A 27,813-nucleotide genomic window follows, 5' to 3' on the forward strand; every position below is an offset into this window, starting at 1 on the left:
CAAAGAAATAAGAAAGGAAAAAATATGCAAACAATATCGGTCGCTCGCAATGTTTGGTAACAGTAATAGTAGTAGTAGTAGTAGTAGTAGTAGTAGTAGTGGTGGTGTTGGTAGTAGTGGCTGTTTGACAACCAGCACATCAGTTAGCTACAAATGGAACCGATAATACGATTGCTACTATTGCTACTGCAGCTCAACGAATGGGAATGTCGTTTGGAATTCACAGTTTGTTGGGATTAGCAGCAGCTCGTGATATGCACCAAGGTACCGCTGCAACCTATTTTACAACAACACCGCAATACTGTACTAATCAAACTACATCATTCTTTCCTCATAATGCATCACATTTATTTACTATGGAAATGCCACAAAGTCCATTTGATCGAGTCCAATATGAACCAATTAATCAGGGTAATTAATTTCATTTTTTTATCATGCTTATTTATCTTAATCAATTATTTTATCTACCATTCTATATATTGATTTCTAGCAATTGATTATTTACTTACCTATTTACCTATTTATTTGTTCTGATTCTCTAAACTTAAATTCATGCCTAACAAATTTTAATGAAGTTTGCATCAAATAATAGTCGTTAGAAACGTAGGAGTTAAAAAAAAACTACCTACAATTAACAATAAATTCAAACAATGAATCAAACAATAAATTATACTGCATAATCAAATAATAAATCGTACTGCTAACTTTTACTGTTAATTATTAGCTTATTATAATTAATAATAAGACAGGAATGTCGGGAATGGATTATACCAATATCCAGTCTAATTCAATGTTCGGAACGGCAACTGCTACAGCAAACATCCCATCACCAAATATTCAAAAAACCATTTCAAAGAGGAAAAAACGTCGCCATCGGACGATTTTTACACAATTTCAAGTAGATGAATTAGAAAAAGCTTTTCAAGTATGGTTAACACTAATTTTATCATTGTTATTCTAACAAAAATTTAAAATTCCATCCACATTTCTCCGTTGCAAATTTTAATTGCTAATTTTTCAACAAAAGCCTTCTTATGACACTAATAAGTGTTTCAAATTTTAAAGTACTTCTGTTTTGCTTTTGTTTTTAATTTGCTCAAGTGGCATAATAATGACTATAGTGTTATCACTCAGAAAAATTTGATCAAAACCAAATTCGTTTCTAATATCCACATTAGAATAGTTAAGCGATAAAGAAAAAGAAGTGGAAAAACAATCAAAACAGCTGTTTTTTTATGGTTGACTTTTAACAAGGCAAAAATAATGATTTTACTATTATTATTATTATTATTGTTACCTTTTAGAAGTGTTATTATCACTATTATTTTTGCTAGCTCCTGGTAAATCTAAATGTTTAAATTTAAAAAATTAAATACTTCCGATTCATCTTATAATGAATTGGCGTATTTGAACAGTTCTTTCTTTAATCTATTCTTTGTTTTTAATTTAAACAATTCAAAAAATTCCTTTTATAAAATTAAATAAAATTATTGCTTTTTTGTTATGTACAATAGCATTTGTTCTTTTTCTAATCTCCGACGCCAGTTTAGAATATTTTTTGGTATTATCTTTTGTTTTGCTTTCTTTTCTTCTTGAAAAAAAATCATGCATTGAATATTCAAAAATTTCATTAACGTATTGGTAATATGAAATTACACTTAAATATCTTGGAAAGCTTACAAGCTGAACAGTATTTTGTTTTAGGAAGCTCATTACCCTGATATATATGCTCGTGAACTGTTAGCTATGAAAACCGAGATTGCTGTAGATCGGATACAGGTAATCAATTAAATACTTATAAAATATGACCGTAATATTGGCTTATCATTCATTTTATCCTTCATTTGTATATTTTTTATACATTCTTCGTCTAAATTTTTCAAGAAATTTTAATATAAAATCTCATTTTCTATCCATTTTTCCTCCTTCAAAAACACTCTTCAATTATATAGGTTTGGTTTCAAAATCGTCGAGCTAAATGGCGGAAAACAGAGAAAACATGGGGTAAAAGTACAATAATGGCAGAATATGGACTGTACGGTGCAATGGTCCGACATTCGTTACCATTACCGGAAACGATTACACGATCATCCGAAAATCCAAATGAATCCGCTGCTCCATGGCTTCTAGGTCTGTTTGATTATCCTGCTAAGATAAGTTTGATAAAGAAGGATGACATAACGGAAACTTAGACATTTTGTTTTACGTTGCGAAAATATTATATGTATTCAACTTAGGTACCATAACAAAAATACAAATATGCTTCTGATAAATATTAGGATTATCTATCTTGTTCTATAACCATTACATCATAATTAATGCATCACATATTGACTGTAATTAGATGAAAAAAAACTGACGCAATTGATGCCATATGTTTTTCCTACACCATTATCCTACTCTCTTATCTTATAAAACTTTAATTCTATTTGTTTCCTTTCTCTTTTTGTATTCATAAATTCAATTTTCTTTCAATATTGAATTACAAACATAATTCGTTCGAAATATTCCTTCTTTCTAACAATTTTTACCATTGTAAAACCTTGATTTGATTCGAACGATTACATTAGATGAAACTAAGGTATAATAGGTATAAAGTATAATAAATATAAAGTAAGTATAAAACTAAGGTATAATTAAGGTGTAATCTTTTTTTATAAAATTACATCAATTTCATAGTATTGAATAAACTTATCACTTGATAATTGTAGTTTTAGAAACTAGAAAAAAATTGAACGCAATAAAAAATAAAACGTAATTTAGCCAACTTATTAATCTCAGCTAAATAACTTAATTACATGCTAACTGGTGAACTAATTAAATCCTAACTAATCATTCAAAGAGCATTTCGTATATTTTCAGGAATGCATAAGAAAAGCCTTGAAGCAGCGGCACATTTGGAAAATGGTGAAATTGATAAGGAATCGAATGAGGACGACAGATCGGTGGAAGCATGCTCACCGGGTATTTTGCTTAAGAATGATAACAATAATAATAGTAATGATAATAATAACAATAGTAGCAATAATAATAATAATCTCAATCATAATATTAATCATGATCAGCAAAGTACTAAATTATCCGTTTATCATCAATATGATGGCTTCCGATATTCAAACAATAGTACCAATGTTATTAGGCAAAAGTAGCTTAAAATAAGGATAAAGATTGAAGTGACTTTATAAAATTAATATAATCATTCTACAATTTTTGTGCATATGTTCAATATTGTAAGCCATAAATGATGGTATTATAATTATCACACTATATATACCATATTTTTAACATTAATTTATCATATCTCCATGTGTTCACCAATCAGTTTAGCAATTTATGAATAAAATAATGGGCACTAGCAGAAAATTTATTCATTAATCAGTTATTTAAACCAAAAAAAAAAAAAAAGGAAGTATGAAAAGGTTGAATTATATCCTACACAATAATGAAATAAAAATAAAATAATGATTGTGAATTATTTATTAATGATTGAATTTGAAATTTTGCAAATTTTTTTTTCAATCAGACTATGAAGTATGTTGCTTTCAAATTTTTTAAAATTCTTAAAGAAATCATGAATAAAGTAACGCTTTCCTATGATATAAAATGATTGCTGTATAATGACAATAATTAAATGTGACTTCACGAAATTTGCATTTCATTAATAAATTTTCATTATCAATTCTGATTCTTTTTTTGTTTTCCGTACAGTCCAACAGTTTCAAGAAGTCATCCTTTAAATGGGAAGAAGTCATCCATAAAGGTATCTCATTTTTGATATCGAATTATTTTCCAGCATAGCATATCTCTTCCCATTTAAAAAATTCCGAGATAATTACTAAACACTGGGTTTTTCAATCTAAATTTTACATTCAAATTTTGGTTAAATGTTGCACTATCCAAAAAAAAGATAATGTAAGAGTAATGTTAAAAAAGTGCTGAGATAGTAATTTCTATAGTCTATCCCAAATCAAAAAAATTTTTGAATTTTAAATACTCTTTGCAAGGTTTCCAATTAGCTATATTAATTAGCTACATTTAATTACAATCCGAAGTGTCTACGCCTTCAATAACAATGAATTGCTGAAATTACTTAAGTAAGAAACAACAGAGTGAAAGAGGGCTCGAAATATTACGGTATCTTTGCTTAAAATTTGGTTAATTATATACCTCAAACTCATTCGTCAATTCAGTTATAAGAAAAATTAATAAAATATGAACTTTTTACAAAGAAGTTAGTATGCAAGCAACTTAATCTCATTAACTTTTCCAATTATCAAATTTCAATGTTGGCAATTAAACTTCGTTTGATTAAATAAACTTCTAATGATTTCTGGAAGGAAAAATTCTGTAACAGTGCATGGAAATCTCACCACTAACATCTTTTCGAGTATGAATTTCGAAAAACAAAATCCAATGTAGACAGTATGAAAAAATAATGTGAACTGTAGATGATAAAAGATCTTCAAACACATAAAAGACACCACAAGTTATAAAATTTAATTATCTTATCAAAGTAGATAACCATTTTTAGGATTAACTTGATGAATAATTCCATAATATACCATGAATCTAGATCTACCTGAAACCTCATATTACCTTTCCTTTTTACCTGATAAAATTAGCAAACATTATAACCTTCGATATAATCCCTATTTGATGAGATAGAGCTAAGGTTACAATTTAAATTAAAGTCAATGCATTTTATCAGTAGTTTAACTAGCTAGCTGAAGAGAAATGAAATTTTGCTTTATGTTAAATAGCACAAGGAAAAAGAGTGAGGAAGGGGAAGAGGAAGTGAAGAAAATAAAATGCAGCAAATCCACTTTGGATGATAAATTAATATCCGACGCATGTCCTTCTTCAAGCAAGCGAAATGACATATTGACAATTTGGGATGAATGGATATCATGTTACCATAATTGCTTCAACAATCACTTGTGGCTACTGTCCAATTTTTTTTCACACGCTTCTCCAATCCGAATGACCTTTAACCTTTATAGTGTACAAACAATATTACTTCTCAATTATCTGATATTAGAAAGATTATAACAAGGTCAATTTTTGGATATAAGGTCATGAAGCATTCTAGCTTTTGGAAGGATGTCGATTACACGACTTTTTGCCACTATTAAACTAAATTCAAATGTCATTTTGTACAGATCAAAAGTCATTAGTGATAAAAAAAAATGAATAAAATTTTCAACTGTATGACCATTTCTTCGATTTATTACTTTCCAGTTTCAACTGCTTATGCAATCAAAAAATTCAACGAAGTTCAAATAACTGAGTAGTTATTATTATGTAAGCTATTATGTTAATTATTGAACAATATGAAAAATACTTTTCTGTACGACTATAATACGGCTCTCAGTATACACTCTAAAAAACATCGAAAGTTCTAAAATTTCATACTTCTTAATCTTTTAATCTAAGTTTAAAGATAATTTAAGCAATTTGGAATAATTATAAGAGTATGCATAATTATTACTTCAAAGTTTGCAAAATTTAATCCATAATAACAAATTATCTAAAAATAAATACTGCTTTGTCCCTACCGTAATTATCAGATGTCTCATCTTCATCATATCAGGTATATCTAATATGAATTTCCTTTCTAAATATTTGAAATTATTGTTGAATGTGTAGGATAACAAACTTCGAGATGTTTAAGGAAATCAATATCAATCCTTGACATATCAATTTGTGCCATTCAATTACAGATTGTAAGATGACTAAAAAGGGATAAGATTTTTCACTGATCAACAGCTATTAAAAGCAACCGTTAATAAATAACAAATCAAAAATTGTTTATATAGGAACTGTCCTGCATGACCAACGAACAATTGACATGTGAATTATGGAGAAAACTATTAACTTCATTTTAGTCTAGTCATACACTAAAATCAATTCGCATAAAATCAATTCAACTCTTCTAAAGTGTCAAAATAAATTGTTTCGTCCTTTACTATTTACTCTATGAATAGTAGTAATATCTAAAAAATCATTTGGAAAATACGTAAATTAACTGGTGAAATTTTAAAATTTCATCCATCCATCTATATATTTTTTTTCTAGCTAATGGAAAAATTTTGCTTATTAGCAGAAAAGGAAAGTGCTGAAAAATAATATAATTGGCATGATTAGTGGATCAAATAACTGCTATGTATTTGTAAAGAACCATTTACCATTACTTATCAAAGAAATCTCATCGATGAATCTTGTACAGGAATGGTAGTGTTTTTTTCTTCCAGAAATTTCCAGATTTTTCAAACCCCGTTCCCAAAGTTCCAGGGAAAAAAACTTCATTATGGTAAATTTCATGTTAACTGCAATCAGTTGAATTGATACCTTTCTCGGTTTGTCCCAAACGTCCAGCTCGACCAATCATTTGCATATATGTCAAACCATTAAGTGCTACAGGTCCACACATTTGTGCTTTGATAATTACTCGATGAGCTGGCAAATTTATTCCGGAACTAAGCGTTGAAGTAGCACATACTATACGCAACAATTGTTCATGGAATGCATTCTCAATACTTTCACGTTCTTCCACGGTTAAACCTAAATTATTTGATTGTTTTGTTTCTCTTTTTTTTTTCAATTCACTTTACAAAAATCGATCACTCATTTTTTTTTCCAGTTGTTAGCATATTCAACAGTTATAAAGTTGATATCTTGAATTCTCGTCGCTAATAAATTTACTATTTACTTTATTCTTAGAGTTAAAATTCTCTTTGATTGTGCTGTAAGATTTCATGGGAAATGATTACCAATTTCACCAATCAAACGAAATTATCAATCATTTCTCAAATGGCGTAAATTACTCTTTTGAAAATTTTAACATATTCCAAATTTTGACAGCGAAAGAAAAGAGGGTCTACTAATTTGTCTCTTATCAAAGCATACATTTTTGAAAAGGATAGATAATTTCATTTTGAACAAATGAATGGAGGATATCGGCAATATAAATGGGAATAAAGAGAGAGAGGCATTTGGGGAGAAGGTCATAAAAGAGAAATGGGTGGAAAAATTGAGGGGTGAAAATCATATCGGAATAAACGGAGGAATAAGCAAGCAAGAATGATGTTAATGATTCGGGAAACGATTTGGGAATATAAATTAGGCAATTAGAACAAATTTAAATAAGTAATAAATAAATAAATAGGTGATTACGTAAATAAATGAATCCATAAGTATCAAAGCGTTAATACGCTAATAATAATGACAATGTGCCCCTCATTATCCAATGAATAGCACTTAATCAACACTTTCAAAGAAGACCGTCTCCTCAATTGTTGCAAGATGACATTACCAATAATTGGTACACGGACACATACACACGTGTATGTATGCATCTGAGGATGTACATTCAAAAGTTTAGGAAATTTCAAAATTTTACGAATATTTCCAAAATCCGAATGAAATCCTTTCTATTCGAAAGTGCAGCAAAAAACTAACCAAGAATAAAAGTGGGAATAAATTATATATTGAAGAAGTAAAAATTTGAAAAGGAAAAACTGCACTTTAAAGCTCAAATCAATGGATTCAAAAGATTTGATTGTTATCAATTATTAAAGTTAGCGAAGTTCGAAAATTACGAATGTTTTCACTGAAGTAAACTTCAGCAAGTTATTGTATAAGGTGTTTTTTTTCATTTCGATGTTGATTGAAATTTTCTAATATGATCTAGAGCAAAAGACATATAGTTAAATTATATTCTGGTTCAATAATTACTCTTGAAATTTAGATAAAAGAAGGGATATTGTTCAGGTATGTTAAAATCTGTCAAAACTAACCAGCATGATGAAATGCAATTCCATATGGTATTGTTTTTTGTAAAATATCATCTACAAATTGTACTTCATGATGAAATGCTTGTTTAACTGCTTCTAGTGACTGTATATTCAAAGATGAAATAAGATTTTGGTTATTGCTCGATTTGAAATAATCGCCAAAGTGATGCGATATAGCTAGGGCAAGCTTTTCGGTTTCTGCTTTTGAACTACAAAATACCAGCACCGATTCGCCCTTCACAACAGATTCCGTACATAAGCTGAAGTAATATCGAGTTTATTCTTATATTTTCATGATTGAATAATTCCAAAAACAGTTTTTCGAAATCAAGAAATACTCATTATGAAATACATGTATCTACGAACTGAATACTTTCATGATTTAATTTCTCATGGGATTTAATAAAAGTTCTGAAAATTTGAAACGCTCGAAGACCCAAAAGTTACAAATCCTATTATTCTAGTCTGAAAGGCTTCAAGAATGTTATGTGTATAAGATATAGGACTGCACTGATATGAAAGTTGGATTAAACTGCAGTATATTTTAGAAACTTTACTAAATTTCGAATCTAAATTGGCGAATTTATTTATATTCTAAGAGAGAGTCCAGAGGGGAAATTTTTTAATGCTCTAAAAAATTTGAAGAAAATTTATCTAAAATCATACTGGATAATTGAATGTTCGATATCGTTTGGAACGGTAAATTCGCTTGATATTGTCCGAATACATTGTAATGTATTCACATCTCGTAGCTGACTATCACACATTATCATTTCATGTAACTGTATTGGGCGAAATTGTGTTTCATATTTTTCGGCATTTAGCCAGTCAGCTAGTTCATCCAAATTTGGTAATGTAGCGCTTAAGCCGATAATTTGAATTCGATGGCTACAAAGATTAAAATTTAAAATGCACAATCTATTTGAAAATGAGGACCTGAACTACGAAAAAAATAATAAAAGTTTGAAAATTTTCAAAAATTTTATGAAATTTTGAAAAGCCACCAAAAAGTTTTAGATTTTCAGAAATTTTTCACAAAATTTCATCAAAAATATGTGGATTTCGTCTAATAAGTTATTATAAAAAAAGTCGCCGCAGTATACATCCAGACATTCGTACTTTAAGAACCGAGAGATGTACAATACTTTCCCAACAATGTGCTCCACTAACGGGCCACGATTTCCATCAAATAACATATGAAATTCATCGATCACCAATACACCTAACAGAAGTTAGAATCAATAATAAATAGTAATTTCTCAATAGCCAGAAATAAAGGACTATTTACAAATCTATCTAGGATTATTTACAAATCTATCCAGTCAAAATTTTTTTGACGCAATAGGTAAGATGCATAAGTTTCGGAGCACTTTTTGCTAATAGATCAATTACGCATATTAAAACATGTCCACTAGAGTACACGTACGTATCGATGGAAATTTCTAGTTCGTTATGTAGAGGAATGTAATATATTTCTTTAGTAAAATATGTGCATAAAATGAGTTAGTCGATGTAGATTTGATTTTGAAAAAAGTAAGAAATTTAACCTATATCAAATATAGTTTTCTCATCGATCATACGATTTAAGAGTGAATTAGCTTTCTCAATTGTACATATTGATGCATCCCAAGCTTGAAATGGTGATGTTTGTGAGCCCATGAATGCGCTGACACGAAGATCAACTCTCCGCCATATTTTCTAAATAAATAAAAATTACAGAAAATTTGATTTAAAAAAAAATCAAAACTAAGCAATGATGTTATAAAAATATCAGTTAAATTTGATACTTATTATTAATAGAGAGATTGACTAAAAATAAGAGAAAATATTATTTAAAAAAACCGTATCATTGAAATGAAGTCTTTCAAATTTGATACAAAACACATTTTAAAATGAAACCTTAAAATGAAAAAAAAATTAAAATTTAAGATGAAATTAAAAATTAAAATTAAAATTTAAAATGAAACCTGTAAAGTAAGAAATTTTTCCTTGGCGACGGATATGTATGGAAAAACGAAAACTGCTTTGCAACGTAATTGTCGGACAGTATTTACGGCAATTAGTTCGGCAACAACCGTTTTGCCGGAACTTGTTGGAGCGGAAAATATGAAGTTTCCATATTGTGGAGCTTGCAAAGATCGATTATTCAAAACATCCAATTGCCAGGAAAGGAGGGCCTGAATACCATGCTCGATATATCCGACCGCGATTTCATTCGGTACCCACGACGGATAATTGAGCATTTGATTATTCAAGGCCCTAAAAAACAAAAACAAAAAAAAATCATATCATGATATAATCCAATTTGCTAAAAGCCATCTTTCGAAAAGAATGCAAAGAGAATAAGAGATAAAAAAAACTACACGTGGAGTAGAAATTAGATAACAGATTATGTTAGCATATTAACATGTTTCATTCATATGACAAAAGGCCAAACGGGAAGATTTAGCAGAAGACTATGATTACACTATTAGCTCCGCAATTTCTTTTAACTACATATGGTCATGCTTCATTTTCCCTTTTCGAAATTTATTTGCTACAATATCGTCACAGCAACTGTAAGATCCATTACACTTCTAATAAAGTCGAAAGTTGTGATTTCATGCAAGGAACCACGACAATGTCCCTTGTATGCAAAAAATGTCACTGTGACACAAACGTATTATCTGTTAGAATGAGAGCTAATGAACCAAAATGAAGTGATGTAGAATAACTTATAAAGCTGTATGGCACAGCGAGAAAAAGAAATATTTGTGATCTAAAATCATAAGATGGGAAAAGGCAGACCGAAACTGATCTATGGTTTCCCTGGACAGAACCTGAAGAATGTTTAATCGGATGATTCTTCTTGTTTATGGTTACTATCCTTAAACACTCTAAGCAACAACTTTAATGGAATTCGGTTTTTTAAGTACTGCTCAGAAAAACGGGATTATTTCAAGAAAAAAGAACAGTCACGACATTGGTAGTAATATATACTTTACTAATTGCCATTTATACTTAAACCAAGTTTTGCAGTACAACATCGTTTTAATTAATTAACTATCATTATTAAGGACTAGTATGTGATAGTCCAAGAGAGAATACGTCATGAAAGATAACATTTTCAAGACTTCAATGGTAAAGTCTCACACTTGACTTATTAGTAGCAAACAAAAAAGGAAAAGACATATTTCTTTCGATAGAAACTTAGGATCACCATTTCGAACGACTAATATGAAGTCCATAAATTCATACCTCAATATATAAAGATTATGCCACATGTATTTATTTTAACATAAATATTATTGCTTGGCAAATTCCCAATCCTGGCTATATCAGTTTAAGGCGAAGAAGATTATTGAGTGTAATAAGTTCAGGTTTGAGAAATTTCCAATGCAAAACAAAAGTTACAATTGCCAGTCCTTCAGGAAAAAAGAAAAAGAGCAAAATATTATATTGGAATTCCGACTAAATCTAGGTATCTAATTTATCGCAGCACATTACCTAATCAGGATGCAAAAGCCAACTTCATACTACTCAAACTATTGGTAAGTTACTCATATATACATTGAACTATCATAAAGCTCTCATTGGAAAAAAACATTTACAAAAAAAAACAAATCATTCAGCATTTTCATACAAAGTGATTAGTACAATAAAAAACTGACATAATGATTTTGATCACCAACAGCCATATTAATGAATTAGCCAAGAGAGATCCTCCAAAAGACACCATCATTAAATATCATTTAAATGTTATTTAGACCGAAGAAAACAAAATTATTCGATATTTCTATACAAAATAATGATATACAAAACAATGATATACAAAATAATGATATACAAAACAATGATATACAAAATAATGATATACAAAATAATGATATACAAAACAATGATATACAAAACAATGATATACAAATAATGATATGATGTATAGAAATGTCGAATAATCTTTTTTTCTTCGGTTTAAATAACATTCAAATAATGTTTGATGATAGTGTCTTTTGGTAAACCTCTCTTAGCTAATTCATTAATCTGGCTATTGGTGATCAAAATCATTATCTCGGTTTTTTATTCTACTAACCACTTTGTGTGAAAGTGCTGACTAATTTGTCGCTTTTTTTGAATATTTTTTCCAATGAGAGCTTTATGATAGCTCAATGTATATCAGAAAACTTGTAAACCTGTTTCTCTTTGCCTTATTCATGGAAATTATGCAGGAATAAATTGATGTGTAATAGTCAATGAATGCAGAATTACGATTCATCAAGAAATGACAATCTAAAATTCAAAGTTTCTTAAAAAGGTCGCGCGTTATAATTGATCGGTGATCCAAACCTGAGCATTGCTCAACTGTATATGTTGCATTCGGATTGAAGTCGGATTCCTAAAGGAGTTTCCTTTTTTTTTAAACTTTTTTTATTGACATAAGCAAAATGGAAAATATTATTAAAGCTAATACTGACTTCAAGATCTAGTCCAAAAAAACTTATATGAAAATAAATAAACCTTTAAAGTGACCTTGCTGCAGCCTGCAACAGGTTCATCTTTCAATTCTTGTTCCTGTTCCATATCAATCTTTTTCAGAGGAGCCTCGTTTAAAATGAAGGTATCACGGCGTCCAGGTACATTAGCTACACTGGAATTTTTGATACTTATTAAACAAAACCTTTTTAGCGGATAACATCCAATCTAACCATAAACCGATTCTCCGGGATTACTAGGACTATGAGATTATTAGGATTAACCGTCTACGCAATACGACGTCCACGCTAGTATTAATGCTGAAAAGGTGAGGAGTTCGAACTATGTTAAACTTGACAACTCCAGCCTTACATGATCATCCTGAAATAGTTTCTTCTAGTTGCTGAAAATTCTCATAAATGCATGAGCCGAGTTTCTTACTATTTCAAGCACTAAAAAAAATTGATTGCTCATATAAATTCAAACTTTCATTGAACTAAATACCAACTTAATAATAGAATTACTACATTGCATTTATCAGAGATAGTGACCTGGATTGACGTTTACGGATTATTCTCTGTGGAGTCGGATGATACGAAAAATCACTGTCCGCAGTAGATGTATTCTCTTCTTTTTCATCTGAGAAAATCGAGTCCAGATCCCTAACCTTCAAAAGAGTGACATCCTGTCAGTTAGTAATAACTAATAGCGAGTTTAAATCAGATATATAATAGTAAAAAAAAAAGAAAAATGGATACTTACAACTCCAAGACGTTCTACTGCTTTTCGATTTTCCCTTACTTGATAACTTTTAGCCAAACTTCCTTCATCACCTCTTTCTTCCATAATCTACAAATATTTCTTTCAATAAAGTTATCTGCAATATGCAGCTGACTGAGCTATACTCTAATTATTGATCGAGAAGCTACATGAAAAAGTTATGTATCGATAAATCATAATTACCACTCACTTCTGAAATGACATGCCCAATTTGGAGTAAATCTTAGTAAAATAAAAATCTGATTTCTGGAGCGATCTTAAAATTATAATAAAACTTACACTCTCTGATAGAGAACGACCAGACATGATACTATCCTTTGGTCCAGTCTTGCGACGTAGTCGACCATGGTAAAATCGTGCATTTGATTTCTAATATTCACAAGATTAAAATTATTTCCAAAGATTTTTGAAATACATCATACCATAAAAATAACAATATTTGTAGATTTCTGTCAGGAAGGAAAAATTTATTTTTGACAGCATAAACCTCTAAATCATGTCGTTTTTGTTCAAATGCTTGTTGGAGATTGGTGAAATTGTTAGCAGCTTCCTTTACCAGGTTCAAATTCCTGACAACATTATCGGGCAAATCAAAGTGCCCCTCGACCATCTCATTCCAAATATTTATCATATCGTGTTCCTTTAATTAAAATAGATAAAAACCCCTGCATTTGTCTCTTCTGTTTTTAATCTTCAAAAGAAATTCCAAATTTAGAAAATAACTACACCTGCTGAGCGTAGCACAGTTCAGCTTCTGCTAAGGTTCTTCGCAAAGTTGCCAAATCGGTTTTGGCGCTTTTAAACTCTGTCTTCGCAGCGTCCAACTTCTTCTCATACAAATTTTTCATTTCATCCATGTCTCGCCTCAGTTCTTCGATTACCAAATCTTTTTCCAAACAAGAACGCCTCTCGTTTATGGTCTGTAAACCCTCGTAATTTGTCTTTCAAAATTTTAGTCGATGCCTGTTGCTTCTTGAATTCTTTATAACCCAAAAATCTCCATGCTGACTGGATCCCAGAATTGACTAAAATTTAACAGAAAAATCAATTACCGCATCGAACAGACGATCGAGTCCTGCTCTTGCTTCCGTAAGATTTCGTAGAGCATTCCAAAGTTGTTCACGATGTTCATCCGAGTAAGCTTTTGTGCATTTCTTTTGAATATCGCTGAGTTCACTGCCTCGTAACTGAATTTCTTCATCCAAATTCTTCAGCTGCCCTTCAATCATTTCCCTTTCATCTTCGCCCTCAATGCCTACACGACCGAATCCAGTACGACGCTAAAATATAATAAAGTTCCCAAAATGATGAAATAACTAACAACAAAACAAAAAGAGGTTCGGCACGTTCTTTTTCACTTTCTCCACATTTTCTGTAACTGTGCAGAGATACCAATGAAATGAAAAGGCTTTAAAATGAAAAGCTTTAATTAAGGTTGAAACATTGTCAAAGCTAACGACAAACCTTGGCCGGCGGTTCCTTCAACAATTTCTCTAATGTTTTCTTTAATTTTTGTTGCTGAGTAGAAAGAATTTTTCGCTGTTCGATTAAGACTTGGCAGTGAATTTCGGCTTCAGCAGCGGAATAAGCTACAGCTAATTCATCGTTCAGAGCCGACTATAAAAGATGAGTTGGAGTAATCAAAAGAAAAAAAAGAAATTTAATCTAGTATGAAATAAGTCTAACTTTAAATTTGGTTCCAATCATTTTTCGTAACTTCCCCAGTCAATTTTTAAATGTGAGTGGATTCATTCCACTTCAACTCACAAAACGTTCAGATTTTTCATAACTACTTACGATAAATTGTCCATCGTAACATGCTTTTGCTCGAGTAGTACTTTTAGCAAGTTGCATCTGCAGACGTCGATTGCAAGCATTTGCTTCCTCATATTTGCGTCGATAAACAGCCAATTGCAGATTTTTTGCGTGCTGCTCTCGAGCAATTTCTACTTCACGTTTGCGTACCTTAATGAAGGAGATAGAGATAGAATTAATTGAATTGATCGAAATTTTTAGAAGGTATATTCAAAGAAGGTATTAAGAATGGAATAACTTTATAGACAATTTTCTTTATAAGAACTTTTCGCATTTCTATTAAAAATTGATTCCCATTAAAAAAACCGGGAACGAACTTGGTTTTTCAACTGAGCCATATTTCGATCAGCCATCATCTTCCATTTTCGAAACCTTACTTCTCCTTCCTTCATTTGCTTAGACATTTTCACTCGTAACTTCTTCAGTTCCTGTAAATGTATGTTTAAAAGCATTTTGAAAAATGATACTATAAATCGCAAAATATCTTCATTAATTAATCAAAGTAAATTATAACTAAATAATAGGAGGGAAGATGAAATAAAAAGACCCAATCGCTTTCAATTCTTTCTTTGGGTTCCAGGTCATAAATTAGATACAATATGCTTCTCTAAAGTTACTTTCAGGGTTAAAATCAGAAACTACAGTCTCAAAATCGCTGGTACAAAACATAAATTAGATCACGCAAGCGATACATTCTACAGTAATGCAGTGAAACACTGCAGTATTATAAATGATATAAAATTATGGCACGAACAAAGAACGGCCCTCTAGATCTGTTCATAGATAGCAGTAAATTTCGTAAACTAGTATTCAAAACTTTAAATTCGTGAAAAAAGTTTTTAAAAAAAGTAAGACGTACGCTAAGTTCCGTACTCAACTTCTTGGATTGCTCCTGTAAACGAATATTTTCTTTTTCCAACCTCTGGATTTCTCCCACCCTCCTCTTGCTCGCTGCCAATTCTCTCTCGAGTTCTTGAAGTCGTTTCCGTCGTTCTTCACTCAACCTTACAATAAATAGAAATTGATTATTTCAAAACACATCTTCCTTCTAAACTTTCTGCTTGTGGTGAACAAAAAGTAACTTGGACACAGCCCATACTTATGATGGATGCTGGATCCTTTAAGCTTGCTTAGCAACTCCTGCTTTTCCTTTTCCAGGATAATCAATTTCGCTTGCAGCTGTTCCATTTCAGCGGCATAGGTATCACGCATTTTGACGATTTCTGTCTGTGAAGCGACAGTTGCTTCAAATGCCAGCTCCTGAAATTCATCAAATATGATTTAAATTAATTTATATCGAACAACACCGTGGCTTTGAATTAAATAACAAACTTTTTGCTTGATTTCTTCCAAAATATCTCGCATGTCCTTATTAAGCGTTATTTGCTTTTCAGTAAAACGATTTACAAATGCTTGATCGGAAGTTTCATCATCCCCATCGTCTTCAGTAATCTAAATGGATTTAAAACCGAATCATTAGTCTTATACTAAAAACAGCTAACAGAATCGCTCATGTGCAGTAACATAAAGCAGAGTAACTTTTTCCTGTTGCAAACTTGTAATTGTTCTAGCACCGAAAAGCCATAGGAAACTTCTCAGAAAGAATTCTTACCAAAGGTAGACTTTCCATCAAACTACTTCTCATTTAATTTCTGGACTATTCCACAACTGAGAACCTACCTAAAACAAATTTTGGAAAATTAGAAAATTTCATTAAGTTATTAATAAAACAATTTACATCGAACACATCTTTTTCTTTTTCTTCTTCGACAGGGCCTCGCAAATTAATAGCAGTGTCCAGAATTTTCATCGCCTCATCAAATTCCTTATTTTCGTTTTTCCTCCTAGAAACTTAAAAAATTAATGTGAAAGTGAACTTTTCGTAAAGTGAAACTGGTCATAACGAATAAAAATTTACTTGATTTCCTTAATATAATCTTTCAACTGCTCAACAATTTGTTGTGAAGCCAGTAACTGCTCGACCAATTTCGAATTTTCCACCATGGCTTCCGCAAACCGTACATTACGACGATTGTAGTCTTCCTGGCTCTCTAGATTTTGTTTTTCTAATTCAGCACATCTCTTGCACTCTTTTGTTATCTCATTGCTAAACAAAACAATCACAAAAGAACAGTAATTTTCAAAGAAACTGATACAAAAATACTCATAACGCATTAGACTTCAAATGCAACTAGTTGAATAGCAGTTCTCCCCTCCTTCTTTTAAACTTTTTGAAGCTACACAAGACGGAATAATGAAAAGGATTTCTTTATTCATTACTGAAATTCAAAATCAACAAAAACTCTTGTAATTTATGGACTACTTTTTTTAGTAAGTTTACTCATTTACCAAAAAGTCTTACGTTGTTTGGTAATCTCCTAACGTTATAGCATTCTCTCCCGCACGTAGCATTGCCAATTCGTGTTTAACGCTAGCCAACTCATCCCTCAAACCTTGGATCAAGGCCATATTTGGATCGATGTTTACAATGGGCTTGTTCTTAATACGTTTTGCTCGATCCGCATACCGCAATGTTGACAGGGTTTCGTCGGCATTCGTATCAGCTGGTGAAACGCATGCTATCATCACCGTATAGCTGTTCCCTCCAAGAGAATCTGTAAGTGAAGCATGCTCCACGAATTTTCTAATATCATTTTGTAATAACAATACCTATAAATGCTAACTAGAGAAAAAAGAAGTATAATATATAATTACTACTACAATATACAATTCAAATTTGGGTTTATCTGGGAATTAGTAGATTGAAGTATAATTTAATTGAAGCTAACTATACTTACTGATCTCTAAAAAGAACAGTCATTAATCATCACGCGCAAGATATCACACATTTGGTCATTCAATTCAGAAAACGAATTTTCAATAACCTTAAAACGAAGTAATAAGAATGTTACAGTAAACCTTGAAGAAGACGTGTAATTTTCGCAACACGATACGGAATATGACGTCCAGTGGAATTTTGATCGGTCAGAGACGCAATCACGTTACCCAAAGCTAGCAAACCTTCATTAATTTTAATACCCTCTCGCATCCTTTCGCCCTCAGCTTGAGTCTTCTTTAAACGCTCAGAACCAGCTAGATCCACAAGATGAAGTTTCGCTTTGAATACGGTACTGGAAATTGTTATTCAAATTATGTGATTAATACATTCAGCTTATGTATGTAACACACTGAAATTTTGACATCGAATGAGAGCTTGAACCTTTCTTCTGATTCATTCCCTTCGATAGACAACGTGAAGATGGCATGCGAGCGTGATGATTTATCGTTCATTGCTGTTTCTCCTCTGCTTCGAAGGTGACATCCCTTTTGCAGGAGTTTCAAGGCATCTTCAAGACAGGATACCGGATGTACTGATAATCCCTGCACCTGGAAAGTTGAAAATCTGGAATCCAGAATTACTGTGTCGAGCAGAAACCTGCAATCAAACTCAAGAAATTGAATTTTTATTACAAAATATGCTAAAGAAAAAGAATGTATTTAAAAAATTTAGTGCATACAAAAACGACTCCTTTTGACTCGCGAATTTGCAAACATTCCCGACTAATACAAAGTAAATCGATGACTTTCTCCTCATATATCTCAAGCATTGACGCTGTCACTCGATGTTTATCTGATGCTCCAATTTGTTTGAAAATACCATCCACTAATCGCGAAATAATTCCACGCCCCTCGTTTGATGCGGTTATCTAAAGACAAATTTATATTGCTATTCTAGCTTCGAATTTCAAAGTTAAACTCTCAATAAAATTTGCTCCAGTGCATATTGATGCATCATACTCCCTTCAAAATGTTGGCAGCAACTATTACTTTGATAACTCCATCTCATTCTTTGTTAATCAGCTTACCTTTGACAGATTTAATTCCCGTTAGCATAAACTGAAAAATTGCTCAGTTATAGTAGTAATGTAGTAGTTATCGAGAAAGGTGTAACTTTAGTCCCGAAGGATGACATTAAATATTTTTGAAACAGAAAGTTACCGGTCATTTGTACCCTGTTAATACAAAGGAGAGAAAAAAAAACCGAAAAATATTAACCGTTTCTTCAGTCCCCATCGTATAGGTTTTTCCGCTACCCGTTTGTCCATATGCAAGAATCGTACAGTTATATCCTTAATTTGCAATTAATTGAATTTCTTACTTTCAAAGTATCAAAACTACTTGGAGTTTTTGTAATGCAAAGATTCTAAGTCTATATGAAAAATTAAAAGTCATGATGAGTTCTAAAATACAGAGTGAATGAACGGAAAAAAAAGTGATGATACCATCAAAAATTTTTTCCAATAACGGAGCAGCACACGCGTCATATATCATTTCTTGTGATGTAGTAGGATCGAAGATGCTATCGAACGTGAACATTTTACCATTTATGGATATCTAAACAATTGGTTCGGTATATTGCAAAATCTGGGAAAGAATTACTTCTAATACTACTGCAATCTTTTAACTAGTTTTTAATGAAAATCAAGAATTTACCTGATTCTGTTCCACAAAACATTGCACACATTCTTGAGAATTTTCTGCCTTTTCGCGATTATTAATTGGTCGAACTCGAACAACGACCTTAACCGGGATAGCCTCTGTCATTATGTTCACCTAAAATTTGATTGAAATTTGAAGGGAAATAAACGAGAACGAAATGGAGGATATGTAAAAATATGCCAAAGATCAGTAAAAATAAAAGTATATGAAGATTTTATCGCAAACAAAGATTAAAGTGTAAGTAATACATTAGCAATATATTTTAAGTGCAATTTTAAAGCGCGAACGTCTCCTGCCTAAACGAGGAATGATCTTTGCGAGGAATGATCTTTTCTGCAAGAAACGAGAAGAAAAAATACAAAAATATTCATTGAACAAATAATTATGGCATAGTGAATATTTGGATAATTAAGTAAGAACAATAACAAATATCCTTAGGATGATAACTGGCTAAAGAATAACAAATGTGCATCAGTTATCAAAATAACCACCAGAAGGAAAAAGGAAGATTAAAATAAATTATGATCTATAGTTATAGATTAATGGTAAAAAAAAAGTGGATATCGTATAGATGAAAGATATGAATAATATCTTGATGAAAGAAGTGAACAGCATGTAGACGAATGAAAAGAGTGGACATTGTATGGATGAAAGAAAGAAATGGACAACAAAAGGACAATATCTATCAAATAAGAGTAAACAAATAAACATACCGTTTAATTCGCTTCCTCACTTTTAACTGATTAATTCAATTCAATTTCGAATTATTTAAAATATTTTAATTAAAAAAAAAAAAAACAAGAAGTTCTCTGCTATTTTCATAATTTAAATTTTTCCTCATCTTTACGAAAGTTAACTGTATGTAGTAGCACAAAACCAACGTTTATTCCAGTATTGATTGGGGCGGGAAGAGAGAGGGAAAAGAAGAGGAGAGGGAGAAGTAAGGGGTATTTATTCCTCAGTAATTCTGTAGACGTATTTAGAAGTTAAGGTTTTGTTTGTTATCTATGGTCATTTGCTGGACATAATAAAGCTTACAAGAAATTGATGACATCAAATATTGATTATTTTATCACCATTATTTGATATTATTACTTTACCCATTTTCCCAACTATTTCCTTTATTTCCTCATCATTTTACATTATTATCAAATATTTCAAGTATTACTTACCATTTCTTTTTTATCTTTTTTTCTCACTACTTTTATTTGATTTGATGTTATATGCGATGGTAGATTCTCTTACTAATTGGATTATAATATAGTCATTTATATATACTTTTTTTCACATTTGACTAATATTATTTTAATGTATATTTCTAGTAGTTTTATACTCTTTTAATGGATACAATTATTAGTGACTTACTTTATACTTTTTTTATAATCTAATACTTTTAAGTGCTTCTTTTTTTTTCTCTTCCCTCAATTTTCTGATCCTCTTCTTTCATTCCAAAATATAATTGTACTTTTTATGACACTATTTTGCCCTGCATCTTAGCTAATTAAACATCAAATTTTCTTCGAGTGGTAATGAGAGCATTCATTTTATTCGTTTATTAATGTTTGTCTAATTACGTAGGTTATTTAACAATAAGCAAGCTTATATTGGAGTAATTTCTTGTTGTTGGTGTTGTTGTCGTTGCTACTGTTATTGTTATTGTTGTTGTTGCTGTTGTATGCGTTTATTGATTTGTTGACGCGAAAAAAAAAACGATGCTGACGAGAATCGCATTGGTTGGTATTGGCCGGTCCGGTAACATTTATGGTGTTACTCGCAGCAGTAGTGCAGTAGCAGCTATTCGAGCCGTTAATTCAGTGGTGAAACGAAATATGGCAACGACAATCCGTAAGGAACGTGACACTTTTGGTGAACTGCAAGTACCAGCGGATCGTTACTATGGAGCGCAAACGGCAAGGTTGATTACTTTTTTCTGTTATTTTTTAGTTCTACAAACTTCGCTTTTGTTGTTTGTTTTTTGGATGGAAAGAAACGCACAGGTGTTAATTTTTGAGTTAATTTTTCGAGCTAATATGAGTCATATATCATTTTAATGGTGGCATTAACAGTTGAGTGCTGGCGTCAAATACCGTGTAGGTGAGTCAGCTGCTTTAGTGGTCAAGGAAAGGGTAAGAGAAGATAATAAAAGAAGCTAATTGGTGTGTCCGGGAGCTGGTTTACGTGATCATTGTGAACCTTCTTTTTTTTATGTGAACTCACGTGGTACCATTAAAAATCATTTACCATGAATTAATTTAATTTTACAAAAAACAGTCACCATTCGCTGTACTTGAGTTTTGCCATTTAATAAATGAAAGTGTGATCGAATCCAAAGAAACTATGAAACATGATCTTAAAGATGGGTAGGGCTCGCATAAACTGAATTTAACAACATAATCTCTCAGTTTGAAAAGCTTATGGAAGTTCCATCTGAGCCCATTCGCAGTTCTGTCGTGAACATAGCAGTGTTATATGATTTGTCATTAAAGCATATGGATTTTTTTAAGGTTATATTAACTCTCTTATTCTTATTGCTCTCTTATTCTTATCATTTTTGTTTAACGTAAAACTTTGGCATATCCACGGTATACACACGGTCAATTTCAGATCAATGATGAATTTCAAAATTGGTGGTCCAGAAGAGCGTATGCCATTACCGGTCATTCATGCATTCGGCATCCTAAAGAAAGCTGCTGCATTGGTTAACAAGGAATATGGCTTGGATCAGAAAATTGTGGATGCTATTGCAAAAGCTGCAGGTTGGCTTTACTTGAACTTCTTCGATTTATATATTTGTTTCTTTTTTTTTTGCATATTCTTTTAATGTTTCAGACTAATCCAACAAATTTCCTCCAAATTATCCCCTTAATCCAGTTTGCGTCGTTTCCTTGTTATGATTACTCTCATTTTTTTATCTCGAAATAGTCATCGTTGAATAGTGGCATAGTAGCGCTTGGGAAAGTGCTATTTAGTTTTATGTAAAAAAAAAAATGAAAAGAGGCAAGCTAAAAATACGCCATCTTATCGATTATATCAGTTATGCTTTTATCTTCAGTAATGATAAACTAATTTTGTCGAGATTACTTGTCTTATTATCTGATATAATTAGGTAAAAATGGTAGCTCCTTATTTTTTTGTTCCTGAATATGTTGATTAAAACAATAAGGGAAAAAAAGGAATTAATTTCATTCTTATATTTCATCAACTGATAAACCATAGTGCTGCTCGCTGAGTCGTCTATGTCACGTTTGCAATTTCGATGAGAAATATTTAAAGAAATGATTACCAATAAAGTGGTCTGACCCTGGTTATCTAAATTATAATGATGGATAAAGTACTGTCGATCATTAGTGTGTCTTTCTTTTTCAAGAAGAACGAAATTTTTCCATATCAATAATTTTTACAATGAAAATTGCCATTTTTAGAGAAAGGTTAACCTGTGAGGTTGTTTTCCTTCTCCGAAAACATTGAAAAATAGAAACACTGCAACTCCATGCTAAAATCGTCAATTTTGAGCGAAGTAACTGGTATATCTGTCCGTCACCTTGCCAACAACTGCATCCACTACAGGATCATGTAGGCAATGTACTAGGAGTTCCCTTTACTCCGATCTGTTAGCTGTAATTTTCTGCGCAGTTCTAGACATTCAACAGTTAAATTTTTCAAGACTTTATTGTTTTCCAGACTACATTCATCTGCTTTTTCCTTCTATCGATTAGAATATTATTGAATTAGTTTAGATGAAGTTATTGCGGGCAAGCTAGACGATCATTTTCCACTAGTAGTTTGGCAAACTGGATCCGGCACTCAATCGAACATGAACGTTAATGAAGTGATATCGAATCGCGCAATTGAAATGTTGGGCGGTGAATTGGGGTCCAAAAAACCAGTGCATCCGAATGATCATGTGAATATGTCGCAATCGTCGAATGATACTTATCCGACGGCAATGCATATTGCTGTAGCTAGGTTATTTGGTTTCTATTAAAAATGGACTTGATGTTTGCTTTTCAGAATCCTTCCAGAATTTCTGTTCATATCTTGATATCTGTAACCTAGTGGTTCGATTTAGTTTCCATTAATTACCAGTGATCAAACCATGTCTTCAAATCTATTTGATGGTTGGAACGATCGATATATAGATGTACGGTATTTTGTACTGTAAGATTTCCCTCAGCGAAATCAACTTCATTGATAGATTCCAATCGTCTCGATATTTCTGTTGCATCATTTTAGAGAGCTTAATTCCCGTCTACTTCCATCTCTACAACAGTTGCTTGATTCGCTGCGTCAAAAATCGAAGGAGTTTGAAAACATCATCAAAATTGGTCGTACACATACTCAAGATGCAGTACCACTTACGCTTGGTCAAGAATTTGGTGGTTATGCACAGCAGGTTTTTTTGATGATTTATAATAAATATATATTGGTAAATCATATACTGGGTATATTTGGTTCAAATGTGGTAATTCCGTTTTTTGTTTCTTTCTTCTAACAATTTTTGTTTTAACTTTGGTCTTTTTAAGATTTATATCTTCTTTTTTCAAGAAAATAGGATGAAAGAGAGAGACTTTACAGAAATCGTACCAGTGAGCAATTCTTTAACTTCTTCTTCACTATTAGAAGAAAAAGTTTAGTTTAAAATAAAGATTGTATTAAAATAAAATATGTGAATGCGTTGATTATTGAAGGTTGAAAATGGTATAGCAAGAGTGAAGGATACGTTACCACGCTTGTACATGCTTGCTGCTGGTGGTACTGCTGTTGGTACTGGTCTCAATACACGAATTGGTTTCGCTGAAAAAATTGCTGCGTATGGCCTTTTGTTTTTTTTTCTTCAATGGACTAGTGGCTAAATAGTTGGCAGGTATTCGGAACCCATTTCTGACTATGCCATATCCTTATCCGAGTTGCGTGCCAGTATAGCAGTATGCCATATTTAGCCGGAAGATCCAGCTGAATTTTATGAATAATTTTATTGATTTTTCTTGTTTGAAACTTTACGATTATTCCTGTCATTGATTCCCGAAGTCTTTTACCTGTTTTAGAAATCAAATTTGAAATTTCAAGATCAGATTTAATCTCCCATAGCTTTAAAAAATTTTAGGAAAATTGCTGAACTGACTGGTTTGCCGTTCGTTACAGCTCCAAACAAATTTGAAGCGTTAGCAGCCCATGATGCAATGGTGGAGGCAAGTTGTATTTCAGTCTTCAATCTCTAAAATCAAAGCCCTCTGTTGAAAAGGCAGCTGTTGATTGTACTTTTTATAATCTATTGCTGGTTTCTTTTTTTTTTAATAAGATGGTCTTAAATCTAATTTAATTAAAGTTTATTGAGAGCAAAGAGTTATAATTAAAGCGGCAGTTTTGTCTAATTTTAATTTTATGCTGAATATGCATCACATATTGCCACCGCTGAGCGCGATAATGCACAACAATTAATATTGTCTTGGAGCTTAGCTAATATAGATATTGAAAGATAATTTGAACAAAGAAAATTGAAATAAACTGCTTTGAAGGTGCATGGTGCTTTGAATACTACTGCGGCAAGTTTGATGAAAATTGCGAATGATATTCGTTTCCTTGGCTCTGGTCCACGTTGTGGTCTCGGGGAGTTATCGTTGCCTGAAAATGAGCCTGGAAGTTCCATCATGCCAGGCAAGGTGAATCCGACGCAGTGTGAAGCGGTTACCATGGTTGCTGCTCAAGTCTTCGGTAACCAGGTCTGCATGTTTCATTAACTTTGTGGTATGTTTGTTTTCCTGAGAAGGGTTTATTCGGTATCTTTTAATAAGCGTATTGGTTATTAATGAACTAAGGATTATGGCATCTCAAGAATTCTTCGGTGTCTACGCAAGAATTACTTGATAAATTATAGGTCGCGGTTACTGTTGGTGGTTCAAATGGACACTTTGAATTAAATGTGTTCAAGCCAATGATTGTTCGCAATGTTCTTCAATCAACCCGACTCATTGCTGATGCATCTGTGTCATTCGCAGTCAACTGTGTCGACGGTATCAAAGCGAATAAGGTAGAAAGCTTATGCTTTGTATCTGTGAATATTTACTTATTTGTTGATTTAATATAAAATTTTATTCGAGCTGGTATTGTTTATCTGCATTTAATTCGTTTTAGTAACTTCTAAGTTGATGTTACTTTTAATGAAATGAACTAAATAGTATGTAACAACTGATGTATAATTTGCTTGACAATTTTAAATATTACTGTGCTCCAGGAAAATATCGCGAAAATCTTGCGTGAATCGTTGATGTTGGTAACAGCGTTGAATCCCCACATCGGTTATGATAATGCTGCAAAAATTGCGAAAACAGCACATAAGAATGGTACTACTTTAAAAGAAGAAGCTGTAAAATTAGGAATTTTGACAGCCGAGCAATTTGACGAATGGGTACGACCGGAGAAAATGTTAGCACCCAAATAAGACATTCCACGTACAAACATTCCCTGCTATGGCTTTGATTTAAAATGATGATCATTTGTTGTTTGGTAGAAGTTGTTTTTCAGTTATTTTAAAGACTAGCATTATTTGTTACAGCTTTCGCATTCTTTTTGGTTTGACATGATTCATGCTATAGGAAAACTTTAGGAAGTTCATTCAAATTCCGCTTTTTACATTAAGTCTGATTCCAATTCAAACAATCCTTTTTACTTGGCTCTTTCGTGGATGAATCAGTTTTTCCTTGTAATGTATGCAGAATATATACGTGTCGAAAGGTAATGTGCATTCGTTGCAGGAGGTAGTATTATAATGTTTAGGACGATGTATATGCACATGTTTTTATGCATGATTCTGTAAGTAGAAGTTTTTAATTATACTGCCAACGTGGCATTTAACTTATCGTTCAAGGTTATTGGTTTCTAATAATAAGAATAAAATTTTCTTTCAGTACTTTTTGTTAATTATAAATCGGTTGAACCAAGCAACTCTTCAGTAATGATTACATATTACAGGTTGGGCGTAGAACTAAAGTTTACTTTAAAACCTATCTTAACTACCTTGTCTGGCAGTCAAATAGATGAAAGGGTTAAAGGGACATGTCAAATGTAATTATTACTGTAATTTTTTGACTGCTGGTCTGTCACTTTTAAAAATGGTTCTATAAATAGCTGGTGGTGCTAGTATTTTTCAATTTTAAAGTTACAAAACACTATCACACGAAGTGTGCTTTATATTATCATTACAACCGCCGTGGATATTCCAATCAATAATCAGTACTTTTAAATTGAAGGTATTTCAAATATAAGGAACGAAATTGTTCAGAACTAATTGAAACAAAAGTTTAAATGTTATACTTCCCCTTGACATTTGCAATTCATTAATTTAAAATGAACAGCCACACAATTGATGAACGATAAAAGCAGCAGTCATGTGATCAATCTAAATATTGTAAGATTAAAAAACAATATTAAGATTAAATTGCGATTTATCAACAACCACAACAACACTATCGATGAATGATTGAACAATTAAGCAATGATAGAATCAGTGCATGGAATTAATGAATAGCATGAATCAATTGTATAGTTGTGTTAGTTAAAATTTTCTAGAAATTCTATGATTTAAGTATGATGTTTTGTTAGGATGAGTATAATGAATTGATTGAAATAAATTGAGTAATTAATATTGGAAATGAAATTTGATATCAGTTCATTTTTGAATGAAGTTTAATACCAATTTTAACATTACTAATCATGCCGTACTGAATATTCGACAAAGTTTTGTTATTTCAATAATGCCAATATAAAAGTATATTGTACAACATTGTTATAAAATGGATAGAAAATTCTAAGTAACAATATAATTTATGAGTAATGTGAAGTAATGTGAAGTTTTTTTCTTTTATGTGTGTGTGTTAAATTACCCAATCGTCTTGTTATACAAATTGTTTCTATTATCTTCATCTTAACCTGTCATGATATTTTTTTATCAGTATTTTTGAAAATGATAATATTTTCGTTTTCATAAATAATGTTTTGAAATATTTCAAAATTTATCAGTTAAGCATTGCAGTGCTGTAAAATTCGTTTATAAATTATGTCTAAGAAATCAATTAAATGTATTGATTTGTTAATTAATCTACAAACATTAAAATTTTGCTTAATTATTTGTAAAGTTAATTGAAATTGATTGGGAACAAATTCAATTATCGATTTCATATGTGTCCATTATATATATATATATATATAATGAGGGTGAGTAATTTATTTCATTTTAAATATATACCGTTGTAATAATTCGATAGCAGTTATTTCATCTGTATTTTTATACAAATCAATTTGCTGAAATTGTGAAGAGATTTTGAAAAAGTACAACAATCATAAATTATCGACAAATATTAAATCACAATTTACAAGTAGGTCATCGACCTTCTCGGGCTATTAACCATTTCCTCTTTATTCACCATTATTATATTAAAAAAAAAAAAAAAACAGGAATAGTATAGACATAAAACGGATA

The 27,813-nt window shown here is 31.5% G+C and overlaps 5 protein-coding genes across 5 annotated transcripts; 3 read left to right on the plus strand and 2 right to left on the minus strand.

The window, feature by feature from the left end:
• Positions 1-49: 49 nt before the first annotated feature.
• LOAG_03610 (hypothetical protein) lies at positions 50-419 on the plus strand (the record flags this gene model as incomplete). The annotated part of the gene is made up of 2 exons (XM_003139147.1): positions 50-110; positions 136-419. 2 exons carry the CDS (start codon positions 50-52, stop codon positions 417-419), a joined length of 345 nt encoding a protein of 114 aa, XP_003139195.1.
• Positions 420-751: 332 nt separating this feature from the next.
• Positions 752-3,149, plus strand: LOAG_03611 (hypothetical protein; the record flags this gene model as incomplete). The annotated part of the gene is made up of 4 exons (XM_003139148.1): positions 752-925; positions 1,705-1,779; positions 1,953-2,130; positions 2,863-3,149. The coding sequence occupies 4 exons, from the start codon at positions 752-754 to the stop codon at positions 3,147-3,149; spliced, it is 714 nt and encodes a 237-aa protein (XP_003139196.1).
• A 3,173-nt stretch (positions 3,150-6,322) lies between these two features.
• On the minus strand, positions 6,323-10,036 carry LOAG_03612 (hypothetical protein; the record flags this gene model as incomplete). The annotated part of the gene is made up of 6 exons (XM_003139149.1): positions 6,323-6,561; positions 7,797-8,053; positions 8,460-8,681; positions 8,922-9,015; positions 9,341-9,491; positions 9,761-10,036. The coding sequence occupies 6 exons, from the start codon at positions 10,034-10,036 to the stop codon at positions 6,323-6,325; spliced, it is 1,239 nt and encodes a 412-aa protein (XP_003139197.1).
• A 2,030-nt stretch (positions 10,037-12,066) lies between these two features.
• On the minus strand, positions 12,067-19,442 carry LOAG_03613 (kinesin motor domain-containing protein; the record flags this gene model as incomplete). Its single annotated transcript, XM_003139150.1, has 23 exons — positions 12,067-12,165; positions 12,288-12,417; positions 12,794-12,909; positions 13,005-13,091; positions 13,302-13,391; positions 13,510-13,662; positions 13,751-13,942; positions 14,075-14,302; positions 14,487-14,639; positions 14,820-14,987; positions 15,155-15,265; positions 15,697-15,841; positions 15,937-16,097; positions 16,170-16,289; positions 16,576-16,681; positions 16,756-16,944; positions 17,200-17,452; positions 17,757-17,968; positions 18,058-18,224; positions 18,356-18,544; positions 18,894-18,967; positions 19,121-19,232; positions 19,332-19,442. 23 exons carry the CDS (start codon positions 19,440-19,442, stop codon positions 12,067-12,069), a joined length of 3,366 nt encoding a protein of 1,121 aa, XP_003139198.1.
• A 1,332-nt stretch (positions 19,443-20,774) lies between these two features.
• LOAG_03614 (fumarate hydratase) lies at positions 20,775-26,011 on the plus strand. Its single transcript, XM_020446370.1, has 9 exons — positions 20,775-21,252; positions 21,942-22,093; positions 23,075-23,303; positions 23,571-23,730; positions 24,026-24,147; positions 24,442-24,526; positions 24,854-25,057; positions 25,213-25,365; positions 25,570-26,011. The coding sequence occupies exons 1-9, from the start codon at positions 21,050-21,052 to the stop codon at positions 25,774-25,776; spliced, it is 1,515 nt and encodes a 504-aa protein (XP_020303277.1). The 5' UTR covers positions 20,775-21,049; the 3' UTR covers positions 25,777-26,011.
• The last annotated feature ends 1,802 nt before the right edge of the window (positions 26,012-27,813 follow it).

This window comes from Loa loa (genome assembly GCF_000183805.2).
Source record: "Loa loa unplaced genomic scaffold supercont3.91, whole genome shotgun sequence".
Taxonomy (NCBI): Eukaryota; Metazoa; Nematoda; class Chromadorea; order Rhabditida; family Onchocercidae; genus Loa; species Loa loa.

Bases quoted from the DNA above. Each gene is read 5' to 3' on its own strand.
- LOAG_03614 (XM_020446370.1), top strand. From the start codon at position 21,050: ATGCTGACGAGAATCGCATTGGTTGGTATTGGCCGGTCCGGTAACATT. The intron at 22,094-23,074 runs GTTGGCTTTACT...GAATTAGTTTAG, and splicing joins TGCTATTGCAAAAGCTGCAG to ATGAAGTTATTGCGGGCAAG. The intron at 24,148-24,441 runs GTATGGCCTTTT...AAAAAATTTTAG, and splicing joins TTCGCTGAAAAAATTGCTGC to GAAAATTGCTGAACTGACTG.